At 43.9% G+C, this 20,950-nt stretch overlaps 1 protein-coding gene across 1 annotated transcript; it reads left to right on the top strand.

The window, feature by feature from the left end:
• Positions 1–248: 248 nt before the first annotated feature.
• Positions 249–20,810, top strand: LOC308379243 (alpha-tectorin-like; the record flags this gene model as incomplete). The annotated part of the gene is made up of 23 exons (XM_080856306.1): positions 249–321; positions 5,545–5,663; positions 5,901–6,179; positions 6,360–6,455; positions 6,584–6,737; positions 9,012–9,268; positions 9,356–9,502; positions 10,153–10,732; positions 10,840–11,423; positions 11,546–12,107; positions 12,228–12,826; positions 13,507–14,071; positions 14,417–14,613; positions 14,745–14,954; positions 15,076–15,264; positions 15,383–15,672; positions 16,032–16,300; positions 17,313–17,432; positions 17,600–17,784; positions 18,227–18,387; positions 19,830–20,075; positions 20,307–20,469; positions 20,694–20,810. 23 exons carry the CDS (start codon positions 249–251, stop codon positions 20,808–20,810), a joined length of 6,162 nt encoding a protein of 2,053 aa, XP_080712432.1.
• Positions 20,811–20,950: the final 140 nt, after the last annotated feature.

The raw sequence follows: 20,950 nt of genomic DNA on the forward strand, positions 1-20,950 counted from the left end.
CTTAATTACTTTCCTCATATTTTCCTCAAATATCAAATCATCATATCATTTTTCACCAAATTTTTACTAGGCAAGACACCTGTCAAAGCATCAAGGAAGAGATGTGAATATTTGATACGAGATTGCTGTACAATAAAATGCGTTGTTGTAAATCAGAAGAACAGGTTTAGAGATAACACACCTGAGCTGTGATACCCCACCTCTAGCCTGTATTCGTTACCAAGCCATCTATAAAAGAGACGGCGAGAATGGGACCCTACAGATCCAGAGAAAACTCAGAGCGCTACAGTCCCATTCTGCACATCCTCAGCCTGAATACTGGTAAGGTGCATTTCAGCAAATTCTTTAATTTTACATCTCATGACTAAAGAGGTGAAATTATTGGTGACAATATCTCACAATTTAGAAGTGCAGTTTTTAATTCAAAGTTAATAACACTACGAATCGATAAAAATACCATAGCAAGTCGGCATTGAGTATTTAACAAATGGTTCCAATTTTTTTTATTATTATTATTATTGGTATCAAGGGCATTACAGAAAGGTATTCACATTGAAAAATTCCATGTTTCTTTTTGGCAATTGTGCATTCTCAAAAGCATGGTAAGCAAATACACAAGTCAGGGACATTTACAGAAGAAAAACAACAATAATTATATTACATTAGTACAATCAAATAAGTAAGGGTTCAAAAGGAAAACAAAAATACAAACAAACAAAGAAAACACTTGACTGTCTTTTGATAACTTGTGCATTGACCTTCTTTGAAGGGTCTGTCTGGTACCCTAAATAAAAACTATATAAATTTACATAGAACCAGGAGGAATGTGTGTACTTGAATTAAATACCTACAGTATACATCATATAAAGTATCCTCTTCTGGGAGCTATATATATACAGCCGCGGAAAAAATTAAGAGACCACTTCAAAATTATCAGTTTCTCTGGTTTTACTTTTTATTGGTATGTGTTAAAGTAAAATGTACATTTTTGTTTTATTCTATAACCTACTGGCAACATTCCTACCAAATTTCAAATAAAAATATTGTCATTTAGATCATTTATTTGCAGAAAAATGACAATTGGTCAAAATAGCAAAAAAGATGCAGTGTCTTCAGATCTCGAATAATGCAAAGAAAACCCTATTTCGAGACCTGAATCCCATAAAAAACCTCTGAAATGTGATCAAGAGGAAGATGGATGGTCACAAGCCATGAAAAGAAGCTGAGCTGCTTGAATTATTGCGCCAGGAGTAGCATAAAGTCACCCAACGGCAATGTGAAAGACTGGTGGAGAGCATGCCAAGACACGTGAAAGTTGTGATTTTAAATCAAGGTTATTCCACCAAATATTGATTTCTGAACTCTTCCTGAGTTAAAGCATTAGTATTGTGTAGTTTAAAAATGAATATGAGCTTGTTTTCTTTGCATTATTCGAGATCTGAAGACACTGCATCTTTTTTGCTATTTTGACCAATTGTCATTTTTCTGCAAATAAATTATCTAAATGACAATATTTTTATTTGAAATTTGATAGGAATGTTGCCAGTAGGTTATAGAATAAAACAAAAATGTACATTTTACTTTAACACATGCCAATAAATAGTAAAACCAGAGAAATTGATAATTTTGAAGTGGTCTCTTAATTTTTTCCGCGGCTGTATATGGTCCACTCAAACCATATCCTAACAAAGTCTTCTTGGTGATGTTTGAGATAGTCTCCACCACATATCAAACCATATCCTAATAAAGTCTTCTTGGTGATGTTTGAGATAGTCTCCAACACATATCAAACCATATCCTAATAAAGTCTTCTTGGTGATGTTTGAGAGTCTCCACCACATATCAAAACTCCTTCAGCCTCTGATGTCATGATGTCAAATATCTGCCTATAAAAGCTGCTCCTCTGGCTGGGGACGGGCATCGCCTTCCTTGGTTGGCTCCGTTTTCAGTGGCATCTTCCAACACTGCCCCCGGGTGAGGCTCTAGGGTTGGCTCTGTATTCAGTGGCATCTTCCAACACTGCCCCCGGGTGAGGCTCTAGGGTTGGCTCTGTATTCAGTGGCATCTTCCAACACTGTCCCCGGTTGAGGCTCTAGGGTTGGCTCTGTATTCAGTGGCATCTTCTAACACTGCCCCCGGGTGAGGCTCCAATTTCTTCTGACACCAAATGTAGGATGGCCGACCTCGTGGCGATTTAAAAAGGAATGAAGGCAGTGTCTCAGACGTCGTTAAAATGGCAAATGTTTAATATCCAATGGTGTTAGTCCAAACACACCAGAATGGAGCAAACAAAGTAAAACAAAACAAAAACTCCAAACAATAGCTCTAAATAAATAACTAAGTCCCTAAACAATTCAGCGTCAAAGACAATAATATTATATTAATACATCGCCCTCTAAATAACAACAAACACTACATCCCATTCGCCCAGAGTTCAAAGGTTCTTCCCAAATGTCCATCGGGTCGGTCCTCCGTGCTGCATCTGGTAGTCAACCTGCCAACCCACTGTCCAGCCCTGTTCAACGCCTGCCTTTCAGTCTCAGTATGTTCAGTGCCTTTACTGAGACGGTCGTTATCGTGGTGAAATATACTGGTAGTGTTTGTGTGCCAATAAAAGGTATGTTTGTAGCCTGGGCTGTCCAGTGCGTTCGTTTTAGCCCAGGATTGCATCTCCGTAGCGGTGACGGGCAGCCGCACCGTTACAGGTACGAACAGAATTTCATTCGGGCATAGTTTCTCCTCAACGGAGCAATGCCAGACCTAACTCCCCGACCTCAAATGCTGTGGGCGGGTCTACATTCCTCTGGCACCGAGGCTAGTGTATGGCTACTCTAAGCATGCTTTTGTGTTTGTTGATGTGATGCTGCATGCTGTTTAGAAGTCTGCAGCTGAGAGGAGTGGATCCTGTCCTGCTTGTCAGAGAGACCAGGTGAAACAGTCACCATGGGCTTTGCCGTCTGTGTGTTTGCGCTATCCGCAGCGATGCTGATGATGGGTAAGACCTCCTAAAGCCGGTTCAGGCAGATTCCTTCACACACACTGGATGTAATATTACTCCCACTGCTTCGTACCATTCTACTGGAACTGATATTGTATTTCTTTTTCTTTGACAGGTGAATTCACAATGGCACAAGGTAAGCAATGAATTTAGAATTATTCAGCAATGAATGGAATGTAGCCACACCTTCAACTTTTTACTGTTTTCTTACTATGGCCTCTGGCCCCAGCTTTGCGTTTTTTCATAATACTATGAACACAATACAAAGCAAAGCAAATTCGTGTTCAGATCATCTAAAGACTTGAACCATGCATTTATAGCAAATAATAATACATTGTGTAAATAGACATATGAACAGTCTTGTAATCACACATATAATGTTATACTTAATCAGAATCAGGTTTCTGGGGAAGACACACTCACCCTACTAGTTTCTCTCCCTGACTGAGGGCCTCATTCACTAACAGGATTGCGCCCATTTCAGGTGTAATTTCTGCGCAAATAGCGGGTAAAGACATAAACCGTATTTACACACTTGAGTAAAAGCGCATATAACCGCTGCTGGGAGGGTATAAGGGAAAGTGGGTGTTCGTCGCAAAGAGATGGGAGGAGATGCGTAAAGTGCGCCTAATTATGTGTTAGAAACAAAACAAGTGGTGTTTTAGAATGACAAATCAGCTGCTAAATTAAAACTATGTGCATGCAAGAAATAAGAAAAAAATACGAAACACGAGAAATGTTTTTATTTTTTAATGTTTATATTTAAAACCTCATTTAATTCAGGCATATAAAAAAAATTCGTCCAGGTCTTAACCAGAATCACTGCTCCATGTATGGTTTAAACCGTATTTCCACCGATCATTCAAGCACAGCGAGGACAGTGCTTGCCTTCTGCGTAGGAGTAACGCGTATCTATTCAGGAAAAGTACTTACTCGAAGTACATTAACTAGACTAAGTAAATTGTAGAGACGTAGAGCAGGGACGCGCACAGGAGTGCCGTTTGCCCTCCTCGACTGAAGTTGCCCCTCCAAAGGGAATATATATATTTGCAATCAGGGGACGGGGGCGTGGCAGCAACGGTTAGTGAGAGTTTAAAACGATATTGGCAAAATTTGCGATCAGGGGACGGGGGCGTGGCAGCAGCTGTACTTGTTGCCCCTTTTTTCCAGGGCAACTGCCCTTCAAAATTGCTGTGCACGTCCCTGCAGGGCAGCCTATTTATTTCGCCTTCCATGTTTATTTTGACGTTATAGCCTCTCGAGGTCAAGCTACATATAGCTTCCAGAATAAATGCATGTTCACGAAGAGTGACCCCTTCCTAACATTAGATGGGATGTTCTAGAAGTAACACTGGCATCACGGTGTAAAAATGATGAAATAACAATCACAGAATTTAAGGCACCTGCACTGAACAGAAGGGAAAGGCACCTTTAGGTTGTTTGAAAAGCATCGTTTCAGTGTCGGAATATGCTGTTTTACTGTGGACAGAAGGGCTAAACAGAGAAATATTCATGCATTTCTATATTTAGTGTGGACGGGGTCAAAGTTTTCTGTTACCTTGTGAACCAAAAGCTCTTATTCTAATTTGAATTCTAATTCAAACTCATCATCCATGGTGGCAGGAACACGCAGGCCCATTCTCCCCTTTTTTAGCGACGCGCTAATAACAGTAATGGGCGGGGTAAGACGCTGATGACGAAACGAGGATCTGGTTTAATAAAAACCATGCAGAATGGGGAACTACACTGTGGGCTATATGCGGTTTGGTAAAGGCGCTAATTGCGCTGCGGGCGCAGTGTTAGTAAATGAGGCGTGAGAGTGTGCAAACTCTATTGGCATTTCAGGGGACAGACAGACTTCTGACAGACTTCATTGTAATAACAGATAATAGACAATTAACAACTGTAAAATCATTCGCAATCAGGAAAGGTAGTTTTAAAGTAAATTATCCATCTAGCATATCTAAACTGGCCATCAATAATTATTTCTAGATGAACTTGTATTATGGGATAGATTCAAACAGTAAACTCCCTTAGAAAGTGTTAATCGTAAGTCACTGTTTACTAGATCCAGATTTGACCTGCTGTGACTACGGTCACTATAAAGCAATATTTGACCTGCTGTGACTACGGTCACTATAAAGCAATATTTGACCTGCTGTGACTACGGTCACTTTAAAACAATATTTTACCTGCTGTGACTACGGTAACATTAAGCAATATTTGACCTGCTGTGACTACGGTCACTATTAAGCAATAGTTTACCTGCTGTGACTATGGTCACTATTAAGCAATATTTTACCTGCTGTGACTTCATTAGGGTTAGACCTGCTGTGACTATGGTCACTATACACCGTATACTATACAAGTATACTATAGTAGTATAGTATAGACAGTATAGTATAGTAGCTTTTTACAGACAGGAAACAGGGTTAAGCGCTGGCATGACACGGAGACAGGAAGCATGATTATGGAAGAACAATTTATCCTTTGCATTTTGGTTGGAAATTAATGAAAGGATCTCTAAGTTCCCAACTTTCTTACAGGTGTATTTTACCCCTTCGGACCGGGGGATTCATATTCCACTCGTGTTGATGATGGCTGGGCCTCCACTGTCATATCACAACCATTTAGCTATTTCAGGCAGGCATCAACCCAGATATACGTAAGTAAATGTGTTCAGGCCAGATTAGAAGTCCAAGGTAGAAATGCTTTCCTGGAAACCACAGAGCCAAAGAAATAATATGTTTGTATGTGATTATTAAGGTGTCAATATCTGATGAAAGAATCCAGAAAAAGCAGAAAATCTAACAAACATTTATCATTCACAGGCCATTTACAACTTTTCTATGTAGTAGCTCGTTAGAGTTTTCCTTCACTGATGACTCAATTGGTGTTGCAGGTTAACCACAATGGATATCTCACTTTTGACAGTGGATGGGGCAGTTATACTCCATACCAATTTCCTGCTCATGCAAACCGCAACATCGTTGCCATGTTCTGGACAGACCTTCAAAACGCAAATACAGGCTTCATATCCTACCGCGAGTACACCAGTGGCAGTGTCCTCCAGCAAGCTTCACATGACATCAACCAGTACTTCCCTGGAAGAAGCTTCTCAGCCTCCTGGGTCTTTGTTGCAACATGGGACAAAGTGGAATATTACGCCGCAGAGGGAACAGTAAATACATTTTTAAGACCATATTATGTTTTCTGAAGCTTCATCAATGTAATCTTTTAACTTCTGTCTGGGAAAAAAGAGGCATTACTTGTTATCAAACTGGCTATGAAATCATTTAAAAGTAAAACTACTCAATCTTACTCCAATTACTACTTTAACATCCTACTCTCATTATCCAAGGAAATCTCATTCCAAGTGGTCCTGATTTCAGGGGCTGAACGCTCATTTGCTCTGATGAATTATGGTGCCATGTCAGCGACAGGCAGAAATGTGCAAGTAAGCAAACATACAGGCTAAATGTCATGAGGACCTCAAAACAAATCATCAAGAATGGGCAATAACATGTTAGTATAGAAAGAAATTGATGTACTCTCCATTTCAACGCTCACTTTCTTGTTTGTTAGGCTGGCTATGACACGATCAGCTCAACACATCATTTCTCAATCCCTGGATCCTTCATGAGCAACATCACCAATTTAAGCAGCACTAGCAACGTCAACAGGCCAGGTCGCTGGGCCTTCCGGGTTGATGATGGACCACAAGACTGCCAATATAATGGTAATTTGAAAATTGATTATAGCACCCTTACATTCTTTATTCGACCAGTGTGGGAATTACCTCATTCCCTACAGCAACTTACTATATCAGTCATGCATACATGTGATTAATTTAATATTGTTTTCTATATGGCCATAAAATGGTCACTTGGTACCCAGGCACCAAGCAAAACACTATAACATTGAATATGTTTAGACATGAAAAAGTATTTTTTTAAAGAAACGATATGCAATATTTTGCCACTCTATGAGGTTTGTTTTTATAGGCAATCGGTTTTGGTATCACCTTTAAATTCATTGAATTGGTCTATGACAGGGGTACTCAATAGGCGGACCGCGATCTAGATCCAGACCCAGACGCAATCAAATTTGGACCGAAGCCAAAATCAACTTTATAATTGAATCATGATCCAAGCAAGTTTTCATTGGTGCGTGATTTCGCGCTTTATATTGCAAACGAAAATCATGCCGTGCTTTAAACCCGACAAAAAATGAAAAGTTGATTTGCGAATTTAAGACAAAGTGGACTGACAAGTATGCTGTCACTGTCACTGTCACTGTCACTGTCACTGTCACTGTCACTGTCACTGACACTGTCACGATGGTAGTCCACTTCACGATGGTAGTCCACTCCACGATGGTAGTCGCGCATGCTGCGCATGCTCAGACACAAATTGCTTACCTTACAAGGCTCAACGTCAAAGTCTGCGAGAAGGTATGGACCCCAAAGGGACCCCCTGGGTGAGATATGTCTCTCCCCTCGAAGGGCATAGCTTTGCAGCGCAACTGGAATTGACTGAAGTGGGGTGCCAAGATCGTTCAGCCGAATTTGAAGAGGCCGCAATGACAGAAAGCCCAAAGGGACCAACGATGAGGCCGCTGTGATCATACCCAGCAGTCTCAGATATTGGTCACTCAGCCTTGAGTCTAGCTGGATACCAATAATGTCGATCTGCTGACTGGGTAAGGTAGGCTTCTGTTTAAGAGCGGACACACTCGTCAACAGTTACCAAAAATGAGATGCTTTAGAAATTAAATTGCAGGCGTAGCCCGTAAGTCACCAATCAGTAGGTAAAAGTAGCTTATAGAGTTAACACAAAGCCGACAGGAGTAAAATCCTGTCCGGTTTAAGAGTGAACACACTTGTTAACAGTTACCCTAACGTAGCTGGTTTAGAATTGAAATTGGGGGGCGTAGAACGTAGCCTGTTTATAGCATTAACACAAAGCCGACAGGAGAAAAATCCTGTCCTGTTTAAGAGTTGACACACTCGTTAAAAGTTACCAATTAACAGTTACCCAAAACAGTAGGTAAACGTAGCCTGCCTCCAGCGTTGAAACAAAGTCGACAGGAGTAAAATCCTGTTCGTTTACTTAATTGAATGCTTATGGTGAGAACGCTGCTTGCATCTTCATAACAACAACGGTACAAAGCCAAACTATGTGAGGGACTTACAACTCGCTAAACACGTGGGTTTAATTCATCAGTTGTAAGGCAAGACGCCTGCACTGACAACACAATGCTTCTCAAACCATTACTGCCACATCCAATCGTGAACACTACAATCGGCACAAAATAGTGGAGGAAAACTCAACTTTTGTCGGATTATCCGACGTTGATTTATGATGTCGATGGCAGTCTTTTGAGGGCGAAAATTCGCAGCTCCAACATACGTGTTTTATAACCACAACGGTACAGAAAAGAAATATGCGAGGAACTTTCAACTCGCTAACCATGTGGGTTTAATTATCGGTTGTAACGCCAGTACTGACAGCCCAATGCCTCTTAAACCATTACCCGAGCGTGAATACTACACACGGCTCAAAATAGTAGAGGCAATTTACCTTTTTTCCGGATTATCCAGCGTTGATTTATGGTGCTAAACGCAGTCTTTAAAGGGTGTAAGACTCCCAACGATTACCATGCATAACTCTAACCTGTGAACATACTCACCATACTCACCTGACGCGAGAAGATAATAAGGGTCAAGTCATTGGTGAACGTGCCTTTAGTACCGGGCAAAGGGGCATACGTCACCCAGGTCACAGGTAACTTTGTTAATACAAACACTCGAACTACACGTACACGTGATGGACATCCAGTGCTGAAAGCACCACCTTAGCCCAGTGTTAATGGTAGCATTCTCCTCCATTTAGCCCAGTGCTAATGGTAGCATTCTCCTCCATTTAGCACCGTGCTAATGGTAGCATTCTCCTCCATTCACCTCTGGCGGTCAGTAGAATTGAAATAGAACTAATGCAGACACCTCGCTTAGGTTTACTTGTGCAGGTTGGAGACTCTTTCTGGACAGATGCCACCTGTCAGCAAAGATGCACCTGCACCAGTGGAGCCCTCCTCCGGTGCCAGCATCAGCCCTGCACCTTTTCCCAGGCGTGTCATCCAGCAGCCTTCCAGTACTCTTGCCAAAACATTCAGCGACGCACCTGCACCATCTCTGGTGACCCCCACTACTACACCTTTGACGGGAAAGTCTTTCATTTCCAGGGAACCTGCATGTACATCCTCTCCGAGGTATGATTTAGTTATTGCCTTTAAAAAGATGGGATAATTGGGTCTTAGTTTAGAAGCTTTAATTATTTTTGCTCAAATGTCTACCAGGCTTGTGGCAATGGACTGCCCTACTTTCGTATTGAAGGGAAGAATGAGCATCGGGGCAGCACTCATGTGTCGTGGACCCGTCTTGTTAGAGTGTGGGTTTACGGTGAGGAAATTGAGCTGGTCAAAGGCCATCATTACCAAGCATTGGTAAGTACAGTATACATACCAGATAACCTCTCTTCCATTTAGCCCAGTGTTAATGGTAGCATTCTCCTCCGTTAAGCCCTGTGTTAATGGTAGCATTCTCCTCCATTTAGCCCAGTGTTAATGGTAGCATTCTCCTCCATTTAGTACCGTGTTAATGGTAGCATTCTCCTCTATTTAGCACCGTGTTAATGGTAGCATTCTCCTCCATTTAGCACCGTGTTAATGGTAGCATTCTCCTCCATTTAGCACCGTGTTAATGGTAGCATTCTCCTCCATTTAGCCCAGTGCTAATGGTAGCATTCTCCTCCATTTAGCACAGTCTTAAGGGTAGCATTCTCCTCCATTTAGCACCGTGTTAATGGTAGCATTCTCCTCCATTTATCACCGTGTTAATGCTAGAATTCTCCTCCATTTAGCACCGTGTTAATGGTAGCATTCTCCTACGTTAAACCCAGTGTTAATGGTAGCATTCTCCTACGTTAAGCCCAGTGTTAATGGTAGCATTCTCCTACGTTAAGCCGAGTGTTAATGGTAGCATTCTCCTACGTTAAGCCCAGTGTTAATGGTAGCATTCTCCTCCATTTAGCCCAGTGTTAATGGTAGCATTCTCCTCCATTTAGCCCAGTGTTAATGGTAGCATTCTCCTTCAGGTGAACGGTAACTTTGTGACGACCCCATTTACCCTACGGAATGGGGCCATCCAGGTCTACCAATCAGGTTTCTCAGTGGCTGTCAGTACAGACTTTGGCCTGCTGGTCACCTACGATGCCTATCACTATGTCAGAATCTCTGTACCCTATGAGTACCAGAACGCTACCTGTGGCCTGTGTGGCAACTTCAACCACCACCCTCATGATGACTTCCGAACCCGTGGGGGCCAGCTGGTGAGCTCAGACGTGGAGTTTGCCAACAGCTGGAAGGCAGCAGGGGACACTGACCCTGGCTGCCAGGACGTGCGATGTGCAGGGCTGGCTTGTGCTGCTTGCACCGATAACCTAAGGGCTCTTTACACAAACGCCGCCCACTGTGGAATCCTCAGTAATGATGTTGGCCCGTTTGTTTCCTGTCACTCAATGCTATCTCCACAGAGCTTTATAGAAAACTGTGTGTATGATATGTGTGTTAGTGACGGCTACCAGCCCATCCTTTGCCAAGCACTCAACGTGTATGCTGCCCAGTGTCAGCAAGAGGGCATTCAGTTGGGCCAGTGGAGGAGAGAGGGATTCTGTGGTGAGTACTGCTTCTCTCATGTTCAATATGGTACATCCAGTAACCAAGTCATGTTGGAAAAGTTTTCTGACACAGGCATTGAAAACACCTATTGTTTCCTTCTATAGAAATCCCCTGTCAAGCCAACAGCCACTTTCAGTCTCAAGGAACTGGATGCCCTGCAACCTGCAGCAACCCCATTGCTACCCAGAATTGCCCACTGCCCAACCTGGAGAGCTGCATCTGTAATGCTGGCTATGTTCTCAGTGGTGAGGAGTGTGTTCTGCAGAGTGACTGTGGCTGCACCTTCGAGGGGCGGTACTATGCAGCTGGGGAGACAGTGGTGCTAGACCAGGACTGTGGGAGGCGCTGCCACTGTACTCATGGGACAATGAGCTGCCAGACACAAGGCTGCAGTGAGCTGGAGGTCTGTGGGGCCCACGGTGGTGTGCGGAGCTGCAGACCTCTCAGCTACGCCACCTGCTGGGTGGAGGGATACGGGTCGTATCGCACCTTTGATGGAAAGACCTTCCATTACCCAGGTGCCTGTAGTCTGACATTGGCGAGGGTCAGGGGACAGTCACAATTACCTCATTTTCAAGTAAGTGTTGAGAAAGTTCCCACAGGCCTTGGAGATTTTGCCAGACACCTGAAGTTTGAAGCAGAAGGAACACAAGTTTCTGTGGAGATGGGGGAGAGAGCCACAACAACGGTAAGTTGTTTACCTACTTAGACACAGACATGTCTAACTAGCGAACCTGACACAGAAAACACTTCTCACTTTTAATACCGTGATACACATCTTTAAGCATAAACCTAATGTTCTCTCATTAGGTGGATGGACAAACAGTGGGGATTCCTTTCAGTGTCAGCTCAGGTCATATTCGCATCTACCACAGCAGTGTAAAAGGTGTTGTCATAGAGACCAACTTCGGAGTTATGGTGAGAGCTGACTGGCCACATGTCATCCGCATTACTGCTCCTGGCAACTACAACAGCACTCTGGGAGGCCTGTGTGGGAATCTAAATGGAGACCCTCGTGACGACTTCCTCTCCCCCACCGGAGTTCCCCTCCACAACTCACAGCAGTTTGGGGACAGCTGGAGAGATGGCTCCCTGTCAGCATTCTGTGTGGAACCTCAGGTCTTGGAACCCAGAAACTACCAGAACACTAGCCAGTTCAGGGAGCTCTGTGGCATCATGGGATGGGCACACGGCCCTTTTAGCCAGTGCCAAGCAACGCTAGACCCCTTGGGACGGATTGAAGACTGTGTCCAGGCTCTAGCGAGGACGAGTGGTACTCGAGAGGCACTGTGCGAGGCACTGCGCGGCTACACCCTGCTTTGCCAACAGAGTGGCATCACAGTAGGGGGATGGAGGAACATCACTAACTGTGGTAAGAGAACAACTTGACTTGTGACTTTTCAATCAGCTCTGTTTATCCTGAATTTGTAAAATATGTAAATAGCAAAATGAATTTTTTGAGATGGAACTGACTTTTGATTCCTCTTCATAGAGGTAACCTGCCCACCCAACAGCCATTATGAGCCATGCGGTACCTCCTGCCCAGCTTCCTGCCCAAGCCTGTCTTTCCCCCTCCTGTGTACTCAGCAGTGTCAGGAGGGGTGCCAGTGTAATGACGGGTTACTCCTGAGTGGGGATCGCTGTGTGTCACCCACGGGTTGTGGCTGCCACCATGGCGGGCGCTATAGAGAGAGTGGCGAGCGCTACTGGTATGGTGAAGAGTGCCAGTTCCTGTGCCAGTGTAATGGCATCACCGGACAGTCACATTGCATGGCCTCTTCTTGTGGTGCTCAGGACTCTTGTCGAGTCGTGGATGGACAGTACGGTTGCCATCCCAAACCTGATGCCACCTGCTCGGCCTCAGGAGACCCACACTACACCTCCTTCGACAGACGCACCTTTGACTTCCAGGGTACATGTCGTTATGTCCTGGCATCAGTCTGCAATGGAACACGAGGCCTACCTCACTTTCAGGTGGAGGCCAGGAATGAGGCGTGGAATGGTCTGCAGGTCTCCATCCCTGTGGCAGTGTACGTCAATGTGTCTGGACATCTGGTGTACATCTCAAAAGACAATCGGGGGACAGTGCAGGTAAGGGTTAAGTTCAAAGTCATCTTCATTTTCATTCCACCATGGTGGAACCAGTTACTCAACATGCCATCTTTCCTCAAGTGACTGCTTATCATGCCTAAAGTCACTTTTAAAAGGTCTGTCAAGAACTAGTTTGTTAACCATCAATATAAAAATGATGTCATTATATATCCTCAGGCTTTCTTATTTGTTTCTCTGATTCGTTATAAATTATTTTATTATGGGGCAGCTGTGGCCTACTGGTTAGGGTTTCGGGCTGGTAACCGGAAGGTGGCTGTTTCGATCCCTGACCAGTAGGAAAAATGTGGGCGGGGGAAGTGGTAGAGCACTGCTCTCTCATGCCGACATCCACGGCTGAGGTGCCCTTGAGCAAGGCACCTAACCCCGATCACTGCTCCCCGGGCACCGCTGAAGGCTCCGGGTTAGTGTGCTTCACTGTGTGCCTCACTGTGTGCTTCACTACCCTGGATGGGTAAAATGCAGAGACTAAATTCAGAGTGTGTGTGTGTCACTATCTCTGCCGTTAAAACAGTCACTAGTCACTAGTCATAAATTAAAAAAAAAAAATAATGCTGAAGTAACATTAGTTAGTTATAAGGTATGATTGTCATATAATCCTATTAAAATGCAATTATACACAAACATAAAATCCTCTCACAAAAAAGTAACTCTGACTTCAGGTGAATGGGGAGACAAGAAACCTGCCAGTCCTTCTTGATGGGGGAAGAGTGTCTGTGTATGCCAACGGACTGCACACGTTTGTGAAAACAGACTTTGGTCTGGTTGTCGGTTATGATGGCCAGTGGGTGTTGGACATCACAGTGCCATCCAACTACAGTGGTGCCACATGTGGCCTGTGTGGAAACTTCAACAGCCTCCAGGGTGACGACTTTACTGTCCAGGGAGAGGGTTCTGGCTCTGTGACCCTCTCTGCTTCTGATTTTGGAGACCACTGGAAGGTTGATGACGGCATGCCCTGTACTGGAGGATGTGGAAACTCCTGCCCAGTGTGCCACGATGACTCAAGCGCCCGTGTCCAGTGTGAGCTACTCAGAGCTAGCAATGGACCACTGAGCTTCTGCCATGCCCACGTGGACCCCCAGCCATTCTTTAACAACTGTGTCTTTGACGTGTGCCTGTCTGGCGTCAGAAATGAAGTCGTCTGCCGTGCGATGGAAGCATATGTCAGCGCATGCCAAACATCAAATGCCGTCATCTACCCTTGGCGCCAAAACGTCACCTGCCGTAAGTTTCCAGGACCTGTCTCAAACTCAATGCATTTTTTGCTGTTTAAATCTTCTGCATCTTTCCAGAAGAAATCATATGTATGAATGTGTGTAAATACTGTATGTGTGAACTCATATGTGTGAATGACTATGTGTGAACTCCAGAGTTGTCTTGTCTGGTAGAGGGCCGTGAGGAACAATATGCGGAATTTGACTAAATGGGAATTGAATATAAATCAGGGACTGCACCTTTCAGCCTAACAGCTGCAGTTGGTTAGAATCATGTACTTCACCTTTGAGCCTTACAGCCGCAGTGTTGATCACAATAAAAAAAAAGGAACAAAGCCATTACCCATGTCCACAGAAATGGATTGTCCAGAAAATAGCCACTACGACCTGTGTGGCACAGAGTGTGGGCACACCTGTGCCAGCAGCATTGATGCCAGCTGTGACAGGACCTGTGCTGAGGGCTGTTTCTGTGACGATGGATTTGTGAGGAGCGTGGACCGCTGTGTCCCTGTGGAACAGTGTGGCTGTCTTTATGATGGCTTCTACTTTGAGGTAAACACAAAATGACCAAGGGTCAAGGTCAAACTGTACATATGCAGTCATTTTAAGGAACACATAACAATATAACATTATGTCTTCAGGCAGGTATTTTTCATGTCAGTGTTGCTCTCTTGCGTTGTCAGATTGGGGAACAGTTCTGGACACCAGCCTGCTCTCAGCTCTGTGAGTGCTTTGCCCCAAATGACCTCCGCTGCACCCAGTCCTTTTGCCCCCCAACTCAGGAGTGCTCTGTCAGAGATGGCCGCCGGGGTTGCTATGGTCATCTGTCTACCTGTACAGTCTGGGGAGACCCTCACTACCTCACCTTCGATGGAGCTGTGGCTCACTTTCAGGTATGTAGACAATAAAGAAATCTAAAAATCAAACCAAAAGTCCTTATTCTAAGATCATTTTTTTCCAGATGAGTGTGTTTGAACTTCGTACACAATCATGCTTTTCCATTCCCATCTCCAGGGCACCTGTGCTTATGAGATTACCCACACCTGTGGCAACATGAGTGATGACGCCTTGACCTTCCGTGTAGTAGCCGCTAATAGTCACCGTGGCAACTTAATTGTGTCTTTTGTGTCCACTGTGGATGTGTGGCTCTCTCGTGGAGGAGTACAAAGCCACATCACTATTGGGCAGAACAGGAGAGTCAAGGTACCTCTCACAGAAGTGCCATGAAGGGTCTCCTCAGTGAGGATGTTCTTGTAGTTCAGTACATAATGCAAACACTTCTGCCCCACCTCACTGTAGCTGTCTCCTGTTTTGTTATCAGGTTGATGGTCAAGACAACGATGCAAACACCATTCAGGTTGGCTCCCTGGCGCAGTTGACTCGGGAGTCTGGATTTGTGGTCGTGAATGCCTCAGGGGAGCTGGTGGTCCAGTTTGATGGTCGTAGTAGACTTCTAGTTAGACTGAGTCCAAATTATCATCAATCTGTGTGCGGGATGTGTGGTAATCACAATAACAACCCAGCAGACGACAAGGTTCTGCCCAATGGCACTCTGGCCCAGACTGACAGGCAATTTGGTCAAAGTTGGAAATCAGATTCAAGCAGCCCTGGGTGAGTATGATTTATGTGAGAAGTAAAAAAAAAAATGTATTGGGCAATACTTTCAAACTGGGGGATTAAATGGCAGACAATATGTAAACTGCATGCTCAAAAATATCCAGACTATATCAAAGACCATTCTCTTTAGGCACAAAGGCCTATTAATCAGATTTCCAGTTTACTATTAATTAAAAAGTGTAAAATCCTAGTTATGAAATGTAAATTATTGTGCCTTTGACAATGCTGCCATTTGTACCTTTAACACTCAAACTTGCAACGTGTTTGATACTGATTTATTTCAGTACCTCCTGAACCCTAACCCTTCTCCTGAACCTCATTGTGGATCATGTTCTTCTCCGGACCTTTCCTAGGTGTGGAGCCAGTGACCGGATTGGAGACGGGACGTGCCTCTTCAGAGCAGAATACACAGATCTGTGCAGCATCATCACCAACAGCAGTGGCCCGTTCCGTCAGTGCCACCTGCATGTCGACCCACAGGCGTACCTCACTTCCTGCGTGTATGATCTCTGTGCCTACACACCAGCCAATGGCATGCTGTGCTCAGCGGTGGAGGCCTATGAGACAGCCTGCACTGTGCTGGGGCTCCAAACAACAGAATGGCGTTCTGCACTACAATGCTGTGAGTAGAGCAAGTGGACATCATTTTCATGTCCTGCCTTGCCTACCTCATTGAAATTTTCATTGCCTACATTTTTGTTGGAGCTTTAAAAAGCAATAGACGTATTAAGTCAATTAAATTATTATCAGCCCAAGGAGGTCTCACAGCATGATAAAGCTGTGGAGGTACTATGGACACCTGCAGAGAGTGACGAATTACTAATGACATTAATGTAAGCATTCATTAAGGCAGCATAAGTTATTACTACTGGGGCAAAGTGGTAGCTACTTCACTTACACACACACCGTATTTGAGTTTGTGAAAAAGAGGACACTTCGTCGCGCGGATGGGGCATGGTATGGGGGTGGGGTGGGGCATGGTATGGGGGGGATGGGGCGTGGTAGTGTATACTTCACTTACATACCATGACTGCTGTGATCTATATAATAGAATATAGATAGAATATCGGCTATGAACAAATAAATAGATTGCTGATAAGAACTGCCATAATGTATAAATAGTGCAAATAGGTTTGTGATTATTCTGCAAATTTCAGAAGAATCACGTATCTTTTCCAGTAGAGACAGTGGTGGTCTATCTGTCTGGTGCTTGGTAGAGCCTGCCTTTATGGATGCAATAGCACAAGCTTCCATTTCCACTAAGTGTTTCATCACACGGGGGAAACTACAGATCAGACGAAGGTGGAACAGATCTTCCTGATACGCCTCGCTCAGTGAACAACTATGGTCCAAGAAACGGTAGACAATAAAACCAAACGACAAAGCCCAAGCATCCAGTATTTTGGAGGGGGGGGATTAAGGACATTATCCAGGACAGTAAGGACAGTTTGCTTAGCCTGAGCCATAACAACACCTGCAGTGCAGTACTTAGTGCACATTAGGCCTATTCTGCCTATTAAAATGACTTTCCTACAATTAGTGGTCTACTGATACATTCAGGTTTGTTTACCGATCATATTGCCTATTTGAATTAATTCGACCAATACATCTGGATTTGCCATGTTTTTGAGCAGCTGTTGTTGACCCCTGTGAAGAACTGGACTGCAATGAGGGGGAGTGGTGTGGCCAGAACGAGGGAGTCTACGGCTGCATCTGCAATGAGGATCACCCGAGACCTCATGCGGAATCCTTTGGTAAGGTCTAATATGACTGCCTACATTGTTACTACCAATGGTACTACTGCTATAACTATTACTAGATGTTGGATAGAAGTGTATTATATTCCTCCTTCTTCATATTCCCATATCCCCTCACCTTATTCAACTCTTTCCACCTTTCTCTCTCCTTCCCTGTCACTCAGACTCTTTGGGGTACTGTTCCAGCAGCACAGGCTCCATGTCTCTGTCTCGCTGCCAGCTGTTTGAAGCAGGCTTCTCGGCCGACACCCTCCACCTCAACGACCCCAGCTGCAACGGCACACTCCAAGATGGCAGAGTGGAGTTCCTCTTCGACAATGAGAACCACATTTGTGGAACCACTCTGAGGGTACAACAGCTTTTAAACCAAAGAATTACAAAATAAGCTGAGATATTGCCTTTAGGTGTTAATCTTTGAGCAAAGCCTAATAATTCTAACCCTAAACCCTTTAAGTGTTAATCTTTGAGCAAAGCCTAATAATTCTAACACTAAACCCTTTAAGTGTTAATCTTTGAGCAAAGCCTAATAATTCTAACACTAAACCCTTTAAGTGTTAATCTTTGAGCAAAGCCTAATAATTCTAACCTTAAACCCTAACACTAACTCCTTTAAGTGTTAATCTTTAAGCAAACCCAAAATCCTTTGAACCTCTGGAAGTCTGACTAAAAGCAAAAACTGGCAAAACACCCAACAGTTTAAATATGTTCACAGCAGAAGATGGAGGAAGCCATTGTTGTTGTTTGTTTACCAAAGACATTGACCCCTGTATGTGCTGTCTGTTGGCCAACAGAGCAACAGCACCCACTTCATCTACGATAACTTAATCCAGGGGGAGGCCGACTCAGCCGGAGGCCCCATCAGCAGAGAGAGGCGGATACAGCTGCTCTTCTCCTGTGCCTACCGCCTCACTCAAGCACTCTCCATGAACATGGACACCCACCCCCTGGAGAGGTTGGTTTTTGCCTTCATGTCCGCACTTTTCTCTCACTTTTTCTTGGTTAGTTTGCAGTGCCTCTCTTCATTGTTTTCATAAAGAACCAGTGATTAGTTCATGGAGACTGAATTCTACTATTCCTCACTCATTAAACACAGTGCCCCCATCCAGATAGTAGTCTACTATTCCTCACTCATTAAACACAGTGCCCCCATCCAGTTAGTAGTCTACTATTCCTCACTCATTAAACACAGTGCCCCCATCCAGATAGTAGTCTACTATTCCTCACTCATTAAACACAGTGCCCCCATCCAGATAGTAGTCTACTATTCCTCACTCATTAAACACAGTGCCCCCATCCAGTTAGTAGTCTACTATTCCTCACTCATTAAACACAGTGCCCCCATTCAGATAGTAGTCTACTATTCCTCACTCATTAAACACAGTGCCCCCATCCAGATAGTAGTCTACTATTCCTCACTCATTAAACACAGTGCCCCCATCCAGTTAGTAGTCTACTATTCCTCACTCATTAAACACAGTGCCCCCATCCAGTTAGTAGTCTACTATTCCTCACTCATTAAACACAGTGCCCCCATCCAGATAGTAGTCTACTATTCCTCACTCATTAAACACAGTGCCCCCATCCATATAGTAGTCTTTCACAATATTAAACACAAAGTTATCTTTATAGCACACACAGTGCATCAATGACTCCCCCCAAATGAATTTCCCTCATAGAGGAACTTTTCTTGGTTAGTTTGCAGTGCCTTTCTCCAGTGACCAAACACAATACGTTGTTTTCATAAACAAACATTGATTAGTACTACTACTACTACTACTATTAATAGCATTACTGCTAGATTTCAGTGCCGCTTTTGATGTTAATGTTAATCACAAATTATTATTGAAAAAAACGTATGTGTTATGGTTTTGCTGCATCTGCCTTATCATGGATAGGAAGCTATCTATCCATTAGAACACAAAGAGTCCCCCCCCCTTTTTTCACAGCACACACAGTGCATCAACTACTCCCCTCATAGAGGAACTATCACTATCATTAAAATCCCTCATAGAGGAACCATCACTATCATTAAAATCCCTCATAGAGGAACTATCACTATCATTAAAACCCCTCATAGAGGAACTATCACTATCATTAAAACCCCTCATAGAGGAACCATCACTATCATTAAAATCCCTCATAGAGGAACTATCACTATCATTAAAACCCCTCATAGAGGAACTATCACTATCATTAAAACTCTTCATAGAGGAGCTATCACTATCATTAAAACCCCTTATAGAGGAGCTATCACTATCATTAAAACCCCTCTTAGAGGAACTATTACTATCATTAAAACCCCTTATAGAGGAGCTATCACTATCGTCAAAGCCTAAGCTTTCGGCCTGTCTCAAAATTAAATGAATAAAAGACAATTTGTGTTTATTTCTACAGCGTTATGACTAAGACGTTACCAGGAGGTAATGCAACCTACCGTGTCCGAATGATTCCCTATGAAGATGCAGGATACTCCCATGCGTTCTCTGGGAATGTGACTATGGTGGTGAACCAGCGGATGTACATGGCAGTCAATGTGGAGGGAGTGGACAGCCGCCAGATCGCCATAGTGATGGACTCCTGCTGGGCCAATCCTGTCAATCAGCCAGACTACCACATCCGTTGGGACCTCATCAGAAACGAGTAATTTTTACCAACACACCCACTCTTCCCTCTTACATACCTTACTACCAGACTATAAATGAATAAGGGACGTACAGCTCCTTAAACATATAAACACATGCTATTGTCCCAACTACCAGCCTATCACACCTTCTTAAACATCATCATAACTTAGTCCTTATTTGTTCAACCCTTGTTCATATGAACCTTTTGTCGTCACTGTGTCATTAGCCATATGTTATTCCCCTCTAGGTGCCCCAACCCCAATGACAACACAGTGGAGCTGCTTCAGAATGGCAACAGCACATCAGGTCACTTCTCCTTCAGGATGTTCACCTTCACTGCAAACTCCTCTGAGGTTTACCTGCACTGCAGCATCCACCTGTGCTTGGTGGCAAGCAACGACTGCACAGCCGTAAGTTCACCACATCTAGAGAACACCAGGAGGGAATCTGACTAGCAGAGTAATGTTAAGGTTTGGCTTTACTGTAGCCTTAGACAGTATGTTTGTCACAGATGTTTTAATCAAATACAAATTTGCTGAATGTTTGTCAGAGTTCACACATCAGATTATTTCAATAGGAGCAAATTTTATAAAAAAAATTAAAAAATCTGTTCCTTTTCTCTTCCTGTTTACAGCGCTGTTACCCAGGTTACCACCAGAGGCGGCGGCGCTCTGCTGATTTCCATGACAGCGCCTCCATCTCACTGGGGCCTCTGGTTTGGGCCAGTGGCAGAGCAGGTAAACATGGATAATTCAACACTGACACACAGCTAGTTGTCAAATGTGTGTGTGTGTGTGTGTGTGTGTGTGTGTGTGTGTGTGTGTGTGTGTGTCTGTGTTTGCAGGCTATTTACTCCTATGTATATAATAAGTGCTGTTAGGGGTTGTAACC

Source organism: Sprattus sprattus (assembly GCF_963457725.1).
Source record: "Sprattus sprattus genome assembly, chromosome: 18".
NCBI classification, from domain to species: Eukaryota; Metazoa; Chordata; class Actinopteri; order Clupeiformes; family Clupeidae; genus Sprattus; species Sprattus sprattus.